Source organism: Cardiocondyla obscurior, linkage group LG16 (genome assembly GCF_019399895.1).
Source record: "Cardiocondyla obscurior isolate alpha-2009 linkage group LG16, Cobs3.1, whole genome shotgun sequence".
In the NCBI taxonomy this organism is placed as follows: domain Eukaryota; kingdom Metazoa; phylum Arthropoda; class Insecta; order Hymenoptera; family Formicidae; genus Cardiocondyla; species Cardiocondyla obscurior.
In genome coordinates this window covers 3,845,740-3,860,292 of record NC_091879.1, presented here as the reverse complement: position 1 = coordinate 3,860,292, position 14,553 = coordinate 3,845,740, and the positions used below count along the sequence as shown (strand labels likewise).

Sequence of the window (14,553 nt, the reverse complement as noted above, 5' to 3'; positions counted from 1 at the left end):
AACAAAAAAAAAACATAATTGCGGGAGAATAATTTTTTAAGTCATTCAAAGCTGCTCCAAAATCCAGCTTATTAAGCTAACAGCTCGTTATGAGCCTCCTGGGAATCTCCGGATCAAGCTTTGGGTTAATCGTACCGCAGCTGGTTTTTCTTGTTTCTTTCAATTCTTTTTTTTTTTATATTTTTTTATTTCTTTTTTCAAAAAGACGCTCGCGATTAAATCTATTCTCGACTCGTTAGATTAAGCGTCGGTTACAGAAAGGGGCGAGTTAGCAAAGATTTCCCGTCTCAATCAGACAGTTTCGCGCAAGAGACGCGGATTAACGGATTCAAGACGGATTCCACCCCAGCGTTCGCTTAATGAAACTTGCAGCGGAGGTTTCCCCGATCGGTCCCGATTGATGCGAGCGGCTGCTGCGTCTTCGTACCCTCATACATACTAATACGGCACGTATTCGAGGCACTCGACAATCGAATCTCTCTACCGCTACTTTCCCTTTTGTTCGCCCCGTACCCGAATTCCCCGGCAATTAAACCAAAGGATTCTCGTGCTTCGACGGGTTGATCATTTGCCAACGGGGAGATTAAGAAAAAGGGCTGCGGCGGAAAGAAGTGGCTTCGAAGAGACACGACGAGGAGGAAAGAGTTGAATTCCCGCCCCAAGTCGACGGTGTTTTACGAACTGCATCCGTACAACGGATGTGCCAATCTCGTCCCAATTGCCCACCCCTCCCTCCCCCCCGAACCCCTCTTTGCGGACAAAAAGAAAGGTGTAGGGTACGTGCCCCGGGCGGTATAACGTCGAGATCACGACTGCGACTACGAGGGTTCGCTCGTAGCTTCGTATTGATTTTCATATAAGAATACGCGGACATCGCCGTTGAATTATCGAGTGCCCGGTGCAGAAGAGGAGCCTGTCGAGGCTCGCTAGAAGCGTTGGCCCTACCTCGAGAATAATTCTACCGGAATTAGTCGTTCGATTAACCGTTTGCCCGCGCGCGGAACGGAAACGCCGACGAGCACCGGGGCACCCGCACCGCTGCTACAACGGGCGCGGAAAGACGGATTAGGATGCTCGATTCGAGAATGTCGGTCAGATAGGCGTATAGCGAACTTTCGACGAGCCCGAGACGGCCGTAACGTTTCACGATTCTATAATCGATGGGATACGTCGCGGTATTAATTGTAATAATTTCTACATAGTAATTAGAATTGAGTACTTGACCGACGGTCGACGGTGTGTTGCCGGTTTTAGAGACTCAATCCACAAACTGCGAAAAAAAACATGCAACTCACCAATCTGCATGAGCATCAGCGGAGTTGTCGAATTCTGGCGGTGGCTGTAACATAAAAAGAAAAAAATTAATATACACATGTCAGTAAATTAATATGATTAATAAAAAAAAAGGTAAATTTTTTTTTTTTTTTTTCTAAAAAAGAAAAAATTTATATTTACCTATAAGTTGCTCCGCCGATGCAGGATGCCCCCCGGGCCTGCTCCTCCACTCAGATGGGACGTGACGAGCCATCCTTCCGCGCACAAGTAACTCGCGAACGCGTCCGGGTGAAGTTAAAGTCCCGAAAATTACTTAACAAATTTTTCGACACTCCCGTATTAAAAAGAATCGCAAAAAAAAACGCCCGGTAACTATCGGCAGCCCCGAACGACCGACGAACCGGCTGCAGTTCGTATAATTTCGAATCGACGTGCGGCACTGAGCGATGCGACGCAGCGGAGTTTCTCTTGACCTGAAACAAAAAAATAAAACAATTATTTAGTAGATATAAAATTTAATTAAATGAAAAAATTAAAAAAACGTTATTAAAAATCCAAAGAAAAAATTGATATATACCCATGGGTTGCTCCGCCGGGGCAGGATACCCTTCCTGGGCCTCCTCCTCCTCTCAGGATGTCCGCGGGATGTCGGGCTGGTCCTCCTTGAATGGCGGAATATTATCTGAAATAGAAGAACTGTGGTTAACATGCTGTTCTATTCAAGGTCTTACTCAGCGCGTATTGTTTCAGCTTACCGCGCGCGTGTTTTGGTTGTGGGTGACCGGACGCGAATTCCAGCGCTAGCGGAGCTAGCTCGCACCGTCCCCCCTGCTCCCCGCGCTCCCCGCGCCTACACCCGTAGACTCCCGAACCTACGCAATACGAAACGAGCCAGCTGACCGCTGCTGGCGAGCACCCGTCCCCTACCCCGTGCTCCTCGGTGTCCCACCGCCGACGTAGGATAGATGAGAGACGTGACGACTCATCCTTCCGCGAGGGAGACACTCGCGGGTTCGCGATGGTTCGCGACACTCCCATTGTACCCCTCGATCTCGACGCAAGAAGCAGCCCACGGCGTACAACGAAGTCGAGACGGTCCGCGATACGTAAGGTACGCGACGATAAGCCGCGAGGAAACGCACGGGGATGCCGCGATATTCGTCGCGAGATTCGGTGCTCTGCACGTGTCTGCACGTGCCCGGCGTACCTGTTCAACTGCGCAACTGGTCGCGCAGATCGTTCTAGATCAGGCGATCGATGAAGTGCTGTGATTGGCCGGCGCACTAGGAGTCACCCATCTCTTCACGACGTGGATTTTTGCCGCCTAACCTGAACACGATCACTGGTGGTCGCGGGTGAGGCGCGGTAAGGGGAGGGAAAATGGCGAAAGCCGTCTTACCTGGACGTATTCCATCGGGTCTTCACTCCAGTCTCCCTCGATCCCGACGTAGGAAACTGGCTGCGACGTAAGGCGAGGTTACTTTTGGTCCTGTAGGCTTCCCGTCGGCGGAGTGAACGGTGTCGTGAGTGTGTGCCAAGTGACGACCGAGACGGATCGCGGTTGTCCTCCGTCCTCCGCGCACTAGTGTTCCTCAAAGATCACTCGTTCGTAACCGGGACGAGACGGCCGCGACGACGAAGACGGGCGTAAAAAGAGTGAGAGAGCAATAGATTAATTGAACGCTGTCCTTCTCGCACAGAGTTCTCGCAAGCGCCGAGATCAACGCCGAATTAAATTATTTACGTTCTTTTTATGCATTCAGCGAGCTCGAAGGGTGTTCTTCTAAAAAGAAAATAAAAAGACAGAGCATATTTTCGCGATTCCGAGATCTATCGCACTTTCGAGCTACGAAATTGTTGCCGTTATAAAACTAATGTTTGAGCCAGCCTCAAAAATAATTTAATAATCCGAATATTATTCTGTTTCGTAATAATTTATATTTTCTAAAAAAATCACAGAAAAGCGGCAACGATTAACAGCTAATTTACGCGTAACACCAATTTTTTTTTCTTTAGAATAAAGATATAAAAATTAGAAAGCGGTGGTAATAACAGCGTTTGTGATTTTTAAAAATTCGATAAAATCCCGAAATAAAAGATGAGACTGCGGAGAATACACTTTAATCCTAGATATAAAAAATTCAACGTTTCCATAATTTCCATTTACATTAAACAGAATTAAACAGACAGATATCTATAAAAAAAAAATAAAACGACAAAGAAAAGCCTATAAAATTGACTTTCAATCATAGTCGAAGATTATAAATTATCAAATTTTAATTTTGCTCGTCGTATCATTATTAGTTTTCTCTTCGCTCGGATTCGAAATAAAACAGGAGGAAGGTTCGGATAGATTAGTAACTGCGGATTGGAGATTGAACAATTCCACAAAATTCTCATCAATTCTCGCGCGCAAATAAATGTGGAATGAGAAATAAAAAAAAAAGAAAAAAAGAAAAAAAAAAAAAAAAAAGAGTGATTGCGAGACCCATTTCTTGATGAATTCGCCTAACCTGACAGTCATTTTACAAATTGCCGACGGGTCGGTTCACTGAAACATCTCTGTCCGGTTTGCGATGTCAACAACTATGCGTATCACTCTGGGAGTTTGCGGCCGACCGCGCACGTTCCGCGCCAAGAGTTCCATCGGCACGAATCCCGGTGAGTTCCGGGGCGATTTGATTATCATTCCTCTCCGAAAGCGACGGCGATAAGCTTCGTCGCGGGCGTACACGCGCGCGCGAGCAGGAATTTCCACGGATTTCCCTCCGCCTGGAGGTCTGGGGGAGGAGGAGGGGGGTGGGAGAATCGCGGTCGCATTACGAGCGGATTGCTGATGCTCGATGAGGGAAAAGGGAGACGGGATGGGTGGGCTTTTCATATCCCCGGCTTTGGCCGCGGTCTGATATCGATACGCGCGCGAGCGATCGTCGCCGGCGCGCGAAGCTGCAGCACGCGCGCGGTAATTCCGGCGGATTCGTGAAGCCACGAGATATCGCAATGCAGCGGCCCTTTGAAGTCAAGAAGCGGTCGGAACGGAGCGCGCTCAGCCCTTCCGCCGCGATACCGCGTCTGAATAGGAGACGCAAACACGCGAACTCTGATGAATCCCTTTTCCGAGCGCGCTGCGCCCCGAAGCGGGAAGCGAGGATTTCCCCGAAACCACGACCGATACTCTGAAGCGTAAAGCGCGATGCTTTTCGTATTAAGGAGTTAAGGAACTTTAAAAAAAAGATAAAAAAAAAGAAATCAATACCTTCGGCATATGACAGATGCCGGCGGAAAAGTTCGACTCCGGTTTTGAATTTAAGATACACCGATAAAACGCGCCACAGGTTTCTAACTCGAGAAAAATTTGAATTAGAAATACATATTTTTTCATTTTTATTTGAAAATAAAAATTATTTATTAATAACTTTTTTTTTTCTTTTTTTTTTACGCTTTAGAGTTCAGTCTGTAAATAAATTTTAATGAGCATAAGCAGAAACGTGATTGAAATATTTATGAAAAATTGATTGAAAGGTAATAAAATGTTTTTAGCGACGCTGATTACTCGACGCTAATTACCCACGTAGATAAGTCTATGAACTTCGCAATTTTATCAATAACAGGGTAGCAGATTTGAGTCGGGATATTGGATCGTGTAATAATGTTTATGAGATTTCAGGAATCAAATAAAATTTTTTAACAAAGTGCGAGATAATTGGCGGTGGAAACTAAACAGATCTATTCAGAGTGCAATGTAATTATAGCAGAAATCGAATAATTTACTGTTTCGTAATCGTTTAAATTATGTATATCTTTCAATTACAGCAGAATTACATAATTTTAGAATTATATAATTCTGGACAAATATATATATATATATATATATATATATATATATATTCATATAATATTAATCCGTAATTAAGCAGTCAAATTAATCCACTAATCGGAACTCACAATATTAAAGACTAATGACTAAAACGTGGAAATTTGTGGTTTCGCAAACAATCGTTGCAATAATCACAAACAGCATTGCCACTAAAACTTTATTTATTCAAGTCATTTTCTGTTTTAATTTTAAATCGAATTCTATTTTAACCAAAGATTTATTGCAAATTTAATTAGCTAGACTTTCGAAAAATTCATTACTATCCGAGCGTGACGGGAATATAATTTGCACCGGAGGAAATTAAATTTCGGCCGCATCAGCGGGTTTATTGCCGTTTGTTTTCGTCCTATGAAGTTTTTAAAACATTCTACCGAGCGCCGACCGATCTATCAATGTACTTCCTGTAATGCGAAACCAATATTGTCAAACTCGTCACGCTCGTCGTTGCGATATAACTATATCATCTGTTAATAATCTATCCCGGTTATGACCGAAATTTCTAGGTATTAATTGTCATTCCCAGATAATAATTGATAGACGTCACGATCAGTCCGCGTATTAATTGCGTTACGTGGTGGTCGACGTGACGGCGCGCGGCGTCGACAAGAGATTCAATTTTTTTTTTTTTTTTAATTTTTTAAAATCGAAATCTGATGCGGGAGAAATGCAGTTACGAAACATATAAATGACTTTTCGAATGACGGCGGCGTACCAGCGTTGCTGAAGAAATTCGGAAAATTAAAAAGCCGCGAGAGGCTACAATTTCAGAATCGGACCAGTTTCGACATCGGACACGTTAGAGCACGCTGGAAAAAGCTCGGAAAAATGTTAACAATCTTCCGCGAAATTGGAGATCTGCGCGTTTGCGCGATTCGAGATGCTTTTTTTGAAATTTCCCCACATCCACGTTCTTATCTAAATCCGTATAATCTTAAATCCTTGGATTTGATCTGACGTTCTTTTAAAATTTGCATGCCGGAAAAATTGCCTTATCTATATATTGTTCTGAACACCTTTAAAAATTCGGTGCATCTTTCGACGGTGCATTTGCGATGTAAAGCAACGGTAAGAAACAAATAAGTCTCTCGGCGGAGGCTGCCGCCTTGGCACCTGACGTGAGAATCGCCGAAGACGGATAGCGGGATAATCCGTGCGTTTGTCTTCTTTAGCTATTATATAATGGAAAGGGACTTATTTCCCTTTCACGGTCAGATCGAGGATTTACAGCCGTGAATCTGTAAAGCTGATAGTCGGCCCGATTTCGTTTCGCATTCTAAAAAGCACTCCGTAAGCGATATTTCGACAGGCACTATTGATCGTCTAAAAGCGGCTTGAATTATTCACAAATAGGAGAGCACCTAAAAATCTAATATTCCAAAAATTGAGATAGAAAAATGCTCTCATGAAAATGTAAAGATCTAGAAATAAAAATACCTGAAAAAAGGTTCAGAAAACAGAAAATAGTTAAAAATATGATAAAATATGAGAATTTTCCACGTCGCGGTACACAAATGACAGAGGAAATTAATATTCTCTATATAATTCTCTGTTTTAATTACAATTCGGCGAACATTTTTAAAACAGTTTTATTTCAATAATACAAAGACAAACGTGGAGGGTAATTTTGCATACGTTTTCCTGCATGAAAATAATTAGATATGTGTATCGGTAACGTATATTTCAAACGGTTATCCACATTTATCTCATCGCATGTCTATCACATTGAATAAGAACAAAGAAAAGTAATCGTAAAAGAGTCACAAATAAAGTGGTGGAATTTTTTCTCATCGTGGACGTCATTAACGTTTTCAAACAAATGTATTTTTTTTTTTACAATCCATACGTTATACTTTAATTAATACAATATAGGCCATAGAGCAATTAATTATTGACCCTCAAACAAGCATTGACTCCGTTTCTTTCGTGATATATTGCTTCGCAGTTTGGAACACTTCGACCTATTTTAACAAATGCAATTCACCATATATTACGATTCTTTTACATTTGAATCAAAAAACTTTCGTGTCTTTTTTTCTATACAGTTTTTTTTTTATATAATATTTACACATTAACAGTTTTAGTATAACTCTGAACTTAGAACGAGCATAAAGAAGTGGGAATTGATTATAGTGCACTTTGAAGAATTTATGGAATTGACATCGCATAAACTTTAAAGGGAGAGCTAATTATCACGTGAAATAGCAGAGCGTGCTGTAATCTTTGGCGCATCTCTTTTTCATTCACTTTACGTCTATATTTGTACATCTCTTCTAAAAAGAAATGCGCAAAGACATGCAAAATGAAGGGGAACTTTGAAGCTCTTTTAAGAGTCAATCAATATTTTTTTCATATGTATGTTCTGAACACACGTTAATTTGTAAAAATATCCAAAACTTCTTTTTTTATGTTGACAAAAAATTCACATTGCATCTGGAAGCCACGATTCTTTTTCCTATCTTCTATATCACTAATCGAATGTGTTAAGCTTAGAATTAGAGATGTAGAAGGCTGTGCCGATCTCGCACGAAAACGCAAAGTTTTAAATACGATCCATATAATAAAATTCCATAATTCGTATAATAAAATATAGGGCAAAGTCGCACTTGAAGCTCTTGTTAAAAAATATATATCCATTCAATTCCCATTTTTCCATGCACGGATGACATATTTCTTCGATTAGTTGACCATTTTCAACGTGGGTCAACTTTCACGTGAGAATAAAATTTCTCTTTATATCTGAATTTCGTAATTATTTCCAACAATCACATAAATATCATATATACATATATCAATGTTCATATTATTCTATTTATTTTCATATATTTATATATTTATATATATATGTCAACTATTTGCAAAAACAGATAATTCGTCATGAACATTTAATACCATTGGAACAATTATGACAAATTAATAGTAGGTATTTATCATTCAACCCAGATATGCCTGATACTCTATCTATACGTACCTATTCAGCTCGTTTATATAATTAAATGACACCGCAGCTTTGTTTTAAACATCCATTTTCTCACTCTCTCGCACTTTCCTTCTCTCCTCTCTCTCGATTTTATACTGCGTTTATGACAACTGTAATGTAACTTTAGACACAAATTTATTATATACGTGGAATCATAGAGAAAAGCTTGCTACAACTACAAGGCACACATCTGGGTCAAAATATATATGTATTGCGTAGAGTGATAATACTTGTTTTCCTGCATGTAATGATCTATAATTTCTACAAGTGAAACTCGATAACTGCATCTGAATAAAGAGGTATTACAGTGCATGATGACGTATATTTATAAAATATATAGAATAAATTAATTTTATTACAAAAATTAGTTAATATGCACCAATATACACAAAACACTTAACGAAATAACCATGTATCTTTAGTTCATATTGTTCCCTTTCCGATTTTCACATTTATCATGGAGATCAATAGAGTAATGGACTGACTAAAACTGCTACATGTCAAGAAAAATATACGATCTTTACAAGTATCGTAATCCAGTGGTCATATACATGTACCATTGTTGAGAAAATAGTGCGTGTGATCTTAAATAATTCTAGGAAAAGGCAACGTGTACACATTATACATGGATTTAATAAGGTCTTGCTAGATGGAAGAAAACGGCTTATCTGCTCGATATATTCAGCCCATTACTATGTTCGTGTAACATTTGTTCATAGATTTCTATCGCCATTAAACGGAGCTGATTTGAATTGAAGAACCAATGGACTCTGTTTCATTATGCGCCCTTAAATTAATAGAATTTTCGATATTACTACCATCGGTAACGTCGCTACTTAACGCCAGTCTCTCACTTTCAATCAACGCTACATTCGGATCAATTATAATCGTATTATTTTCTACATTATTTTTCTTTCGAATCGCACATCCGTTAACGTTACCGTCAATCTCCACTGGTTGTTCGTTATTTAACATTGATAAACTTCCTTTAATACCTTCCTTCGACGTCGCTTGAGAGCCGAGCTTTTTCTCTTTTTCGGACGACGCTACGTGAGCATTTTTAGCAACCTTCCCTTCTTTCTCTTTCGGTTTTTTTCCAAGCACGGGAAAGTTCGTAATCTTCGAAGCAGTCTTTTGATCCTTTGATTGTCTCATGGAACCAATACGGTTCGGCTCTGCTGATTCAGGTTCTTCCATGATGGACACGAGGTTACCCTTATTCTCTCCAGTAGTTTCATCTTTTACAACTTGTATTGGTATGTCATCTGAAGGCAAAACAAAATGTTTTCCGTATTATAAAGTAAGAAATTTTTATCGTCAACTTGGAATTGACAATGGAAATTGACAATAAAAGCAATATTAAAAATTAACAAGCACTTTAAAGGCAAATAAAACACATATATAATTATTATCTGAAATTGCATGTGTGCAAAATGTATATTATATATATTTTAACTATATTTGTCTAGAATAAATTAATAAAATTGAATATTTAAATAACATTAATTGCATTATGCATATGCAATAAAGGAAATTTTTTATTTTATTAGAAAAGTTTTATATAATATTTTGTAAAATGTAAATCAATGGCATTAATTTTTATTTTTAATTATTTATATTCATTATATATATATCGTAAGTAAGTAAATTTTAAAAAACTTAGGAACATGTACGATATATAAAAAAAATAGAGAATATACAGAGAAGTACAGAGCAGAAAAAAAAACAAATTGCAAGTAATACTTAAATAAAAACAGTGAGAAATAAATTAACTAAGGAAAGGAACATCGAATATGTTTTCTAGTCGAGCAATATACTTGAAAGTCTTGGTGCGGGAAGATAAATGTGCCGTGTCGACATGCATGTTTTCCAGTCAAGCGCTGGTTTCTGTTTAGATTTTGTTTTATGCGTATGTCTCATTATAGCTGGGAGTGGTATTTCTGAAAGGAATACATCCACGAGTCACATGAATTATTATAAGTTCAACAGCTCATTCCTGCGTGTGTGCGCTAGTGTATACCAAATGAAAATATAATCGCAAATTTGATGAATCATAGCGTGATGAGATTTACGCCATCCTACAGTGTTGTAACTGGAATGATAATACCATGTGTTTGACGATAGTGCGGCAGTGGCACAAAATTGAATTGATCTACTGTTGCCTTCTGTATATACATTTTCCACCGATTCGCAAATGATCTCTCCCAGAGCCTGTTCCTCTAACAAGCTATAGAGATGCGCGTTAGCTGCCAATCTATCGTCGGGGAAAGTAGTGTCGCACATTACGTTACTATCTTTTCTAGCTTTCTGGCTGATATCGTCCTTATTGTCGGTAGTCGTTTTCTTTGACTGTTCTTTGCCCTTTTTGGGAGAGGACTTTATCGGTGAGCTTTGGCTGCTGCTGCACATACTTCCACGTCTAGACCCTTCCAATGAGGAGGAAGACTGCGCCTTCCCTATTCCTGCATCCTTTTTATCGACCGAATTTGGAAGTGCGTGCTTCCAATGCCATGGACGACGTTTGTGGCTGCCAACTACTGCTGGTCGCTGTTGCTTCTCGGTTTGACAATTGCTCAATTCGACCGCAAATAACTTCTCATCCAGATCGTCTAATGACATAGGCGCGCAATCCACATTTGTTTGGACTTTTTATATACAATTCTTTAACTTATTAAATATTTTTTTTTAATTTTATAATACATGAATTCGGTTTAACATACTTTATATATATATATTTTATGATTTGCTACTTAATAAGGAAATCAAACAATACAGATGAAGGGAAACATGAATAATACATTGCACGTGATTTTCCCGAAAATGTGTGCAGTTACTGGTATCAATATTTGCTTGTTTGGGCAACTATTTCATTCATGGAACAAAAAACGTTTTCAATTCAGCAATAATTTCACAAAACTTAGAGGAATTCACATGCAAGCTTGGACCTAAGAATACTCGACACATTCACGTCCATGCATATATATCCGCGTGTGTATTTTTATGATTGTTGTACACTAAAAGACAGATATGACGTTTGCTGCGGCGACTGCGGCTAGCGTACATACATGACCCTATTGTACGTGTGAGACTTAACGCACACCACGTTAGAGTTACGTACGCTAGCCGCCGTCGTAACAGCAAACACCATATCTACTTTTCAGTGTACATATCGGAGTTGTGTAAAAAAATGTAACTAATTCAAACACACAATTATAATTTTATTTATACGTGTTAGTTAGTCACCAAATATAGCTGTTAATATTGTTAGAATTTTAGCACCTTTATTCATCAGAAATATTTTTTAACGTACAAACTTGCGTAAACCATGGTAATTACATTTAATTTTAAGAACAATTTCAAGAAAATTTTGTTAGTGTTACGTAAGAAAAGTTGATAGAAATAGATTTAAATATTTTCTTTGCGTAATAAATTTAGATGTGATTTTAAATGTACTTTCTTAAATTACAATCTTGCGTTATTATTGCTGTGGGTAACTCTCTTTTTTATCACATATCGTCGTAAAAAGATTATTATTTTATAGTAGATATAAATACAGTATAAGAACATACCTGGTAATTTCTTAGTACGGAAGGAAGCATTTGTGATCATAGACTTTGAAACGGTTGGTGTAGCAGTTGCTGGGGATAATGCAACACTAATTCCAATTGGTCCATCGTTCGGCTGACCTGAATAATCAATAAAATAATTGTTAAATTTTCATATTATTCAATATTATTCAATAATAATTACCTGGTGCTCCAGAACTGGCAGAATTACGTATAGCATTGGTGACTAACATAACATTTGGATATGCTTCATAACAAGCTCGGTTATGAATATCTTCTATAGCTTGATTTCCTATGTACCAGCATTCATTATACCTGTAATAAAAATGTTATAAAATCTTTCTACGTAAAAAATACAATTTAGGAAATTAGAAAAAGTTTGACTTTATCGAGAAAATGTATTAAGATTTGCAGTAAAAAATGTAGAAAATGGATAAAAATGCAGTTAAATTCGCAAAATGCATTACATACATGGCAAAATATACAGCGTGCAAAAATTCCAAGAGAAATTGGCTGGATACCGGTATACGTGGCAAAAGCCTCGGAACAAAGCTAGACTCACTGCCATATGACGAACGTTGATGATGTCCTGGTTTCATAAATCCTTGAGTAACAAGTCTGTAACAGAAAATAATAAGTTACATTAGGGCTGCAAATAAAATTATACTTTTGTAATTTAGAATTATAGTTAGACTTACTTTGTTGCAACTTTGCATAATTGTTCCAGAGCAAATTTATTTATATATCCAAGTTGTTGATTGTAAATGAAAAGCAGAGCTGTCATAACTTTCAATCTATTTTGTGCATTCAATGTTTCTACTTGTTGTAAAGGACCCCAGCTCACAAGTTTTGAATTACATTCTTCAAAACGACGTACTGCACTTTCTGTCAATGATGCAGGTGCTAGACTCGCGGGCTATTTCGAAAAATAAATTATAATAAAAAATTACAGAATTAAAATCTTTAATAATAATGTAAAAACAAAGTAACTTAGAAATGTTTATTTTTTATAGCGTTTTTTTATGTATCAACGTACCTCATGATAAATGGATAGCATAGCAAGAGATGGTAATCTAAATGAGATCGCTTTTTGTTGTCCTGATTTATCGACCACCTCTAGATTATATAATCCAATTAATAGAGTCTCAAGAGAACGACAACTCTAAAAATTAGATATTAATAAATACAATTAAAATTTATAATATTTTTTTTAATTATTAAGAACGTGATTCTTTATAAAAATAGTAATAATAATAAATCTAAGCCTCACAATTTTGTAATTCTATTACATTGAGAAATAACACAAAATATTATTTTTTATGTTCTTCATATTACATAATTCGACTTAAATATCAATTATACTACACTATGACAGCGTAAAGCATGATTGGCAAATGATTCAAGTAATAAGTAATTAAAACAATAAGATACTGTTATTTACATTTTCAATAAAAGCACAATTTTACCTTAATATCACCATGTGCAGCAGAATTTAAATAAATATATATTAGAGTTGGAAGAAACTGCAGAGTAAACCTTTGTAACTCTAATTCCCGGGATCGATAAAAGTTGTACAATTGATTACACACTTCATCCATTAACTGCAACAATAAGTTAATATATATTTAAAAAGTTTTAAACTTATTATATAATAAGAGTAACATGCATCCTTTCCAGAAATACTTGAAGTAACATTCTAACATGGTTTGCAATTAATGCCAGTTAATTATAGATTATTAATGACTCATGTCTATGCTAATTTTTTTTTTTTTTATACATGTCATATATATATCAGATGAATCATCCAACACTGATAATGAAGTAACAGTTTGATATACAAAACAATCTTCCTCAGGAAGTAGCAAGTCAAGTAACAGCTGCAATTCCTATAAATACAAAAGCTCTAATTGCGTTATACCTCGCTGTACTTGGTGCGCTCTTCCAAGAGCATGTAGAGCGCCCGCACGATCTCGTTGTCCTCGGCGAGTGTCCTGGCGAACATGTGCAGCTCCGACGGTGCAACATCCTTGCAGTCCGCCAGCCACTCAGTGATCAGGCTTTCCGTCATCTTTAGGGTGTGCTTCTCCTTCGTCAACAAATCTCAAGAGGAGTCTTACCGACGCCACGGAGTCTCGGCTTCGACTGCGACTCGCTGGCCGTCGACGTGACGGGGATCATCACACAGGCTTGGCACGAAGTGGTCGCGCGGCCACGCGCGGCGTATCAAAGAGAAACGGACACTCCAAGCGAGCGACTCCAGGTATATAATTACTGACCGTAAATCTTCACATGCATGTCCCGTCGAGCTCGCGCCACCGACCTCGAGCGCTGTAACTCGAGAAGTCGGACTTGACCGCCAAACACCGCTTAGGTTATCACTAGTCACCGTTGCTGACAACTGTACCTGATTCTTCACCGGGTATCTCACGTTGGGGATTAGTCCATGCGCGGGCGGGCTTGGCAAGTCGTCAAACACCCCGTCTCGATAAGGAGATCCATCGAGAAAGGAGGAAGAGGAACACGCACGTCCCGCACCGATGGATCAGCTGCACCCGTGCGCCGACCAGCTGCACCTGCCCTGCACCTCCCCGCGGCGCGACAACCTGTCACTCGTCACGCGACTTGGAGAACTGCACGTCCGTAAGATTTACATTGCCCACCTTCTCTCAGCCGCAGAGGAATTAAATACACGCTCGGAAAAGCCACGGAGATTACGCAACGTCGTTTTAATCGACCACAACCGAGATCGAATCCTTTTTCGACCAATGGCCACGGCGCACGAGTATCTAGATGCGCGTGGAGCCTTCGAAGACGACGGGACTACGCAGTTGACTTAAAGCCGCCGTTCACAGTCCGAT

At 38.8% G+C, this 14,553-nt stretch overlaps 1 protein-coding gene and 1 long non-coding RNA gene across 5 annotated transcripts in view; both read right to left on the bottom strand.

The window, feature by feature from the left end:
- Window positions 1-2,104, bottom strand: part of LOC139108819 (uncharacterized) — a 66,716-nt gene extending 64,612 nt beyond the window's left edge. Inside the window, exons 1-4 of the long non-coding RNA XR_011546727.1 lie at window positions 2,031-2,104; window positions 1,853-1,957; window positions 1,456-1,748; window positions 1,296-1,339 (exon numbers count right to left, since the gene is read on the bottom strand). This is a non-coding gene — a long non-coding RNA (uncharacterized lncRNA). The remainder of the gene's footprint in view (window positions 1-1,295; window positions 1,340-1,455; window positions 1,749-1,852; window positions 1,958-2,030) is intronic.
- A 4,616-nt stretch (window positions 2,105-6,720) lies between these two features.
- Hyccin (PI4KA lipid kinase complex subunit hyccin) lies at window positions 6,721-14,242 on the bottom strand. Of its 4 annotated transcripts, none has more exons than XM_070667998.1 (9): window positions 13,614-14,166; window positions 13,162-13,296; window positions 12,732-12,857; window positions 12,394-12,611; window positions 12,167-12,313; window positions 11,880-12,010; window positions 11,699-11,815; window positions 10,237-10,738; window positions 9,255-9,394 (listed from the first exon to the last, which is right to left on the bottom strand). In XM_070667998.1, coding segments are annotated over exons 1-9 (1,527 nt in total). In that variant the 5' UTR covers window positions 13,764-14,166; the 3' UTR covers window positions 9,255-9,393. The 4 variants fall into 4 exon arrangements, with proteins under 4 accessions (XP_070524097.1, XP_070524099.1, XP_070524098.1 ...); XM_070667995.1 differs by lacking the exon at window positions 9,255-9,394 and having other exon boundaries at window positions 9,721-10,738; window positions 13,614-14,023; window positions 14,100-14,242; XM_070667996.1 differs by lacking the exon at window positions 10,237-10,738 and having other exon boundaries at window positions 6,721-9,394; window positions 13,614-14,105.
- Between the last annotated feature and the right edge of the window lie 311 nt (window positions 14,243-14,553).

Coding starts and splice junctions, on each gene's coding strand:
- Hyccin (XM_070667995.1), bottom strand. CDS start 13,763: ATGACGGAAAGCCTGATCACTGAGTGGCTGGCGGACTGCAAGGATGTT. Junction 12,314..12,393: donor TTATGCAAAGTTGCAACAAA/GTAAGTCTAACT, acceptor TTTCTGTTACAG/ACTTGTTACTCAAGGATTTA. Junction 12,011..12,166: donor CACGCTGTATATTTTGCCAT/GTATGTAATGCA, acceptor TTTTTATTACAG/GTATAATGAATGCTGGTACA.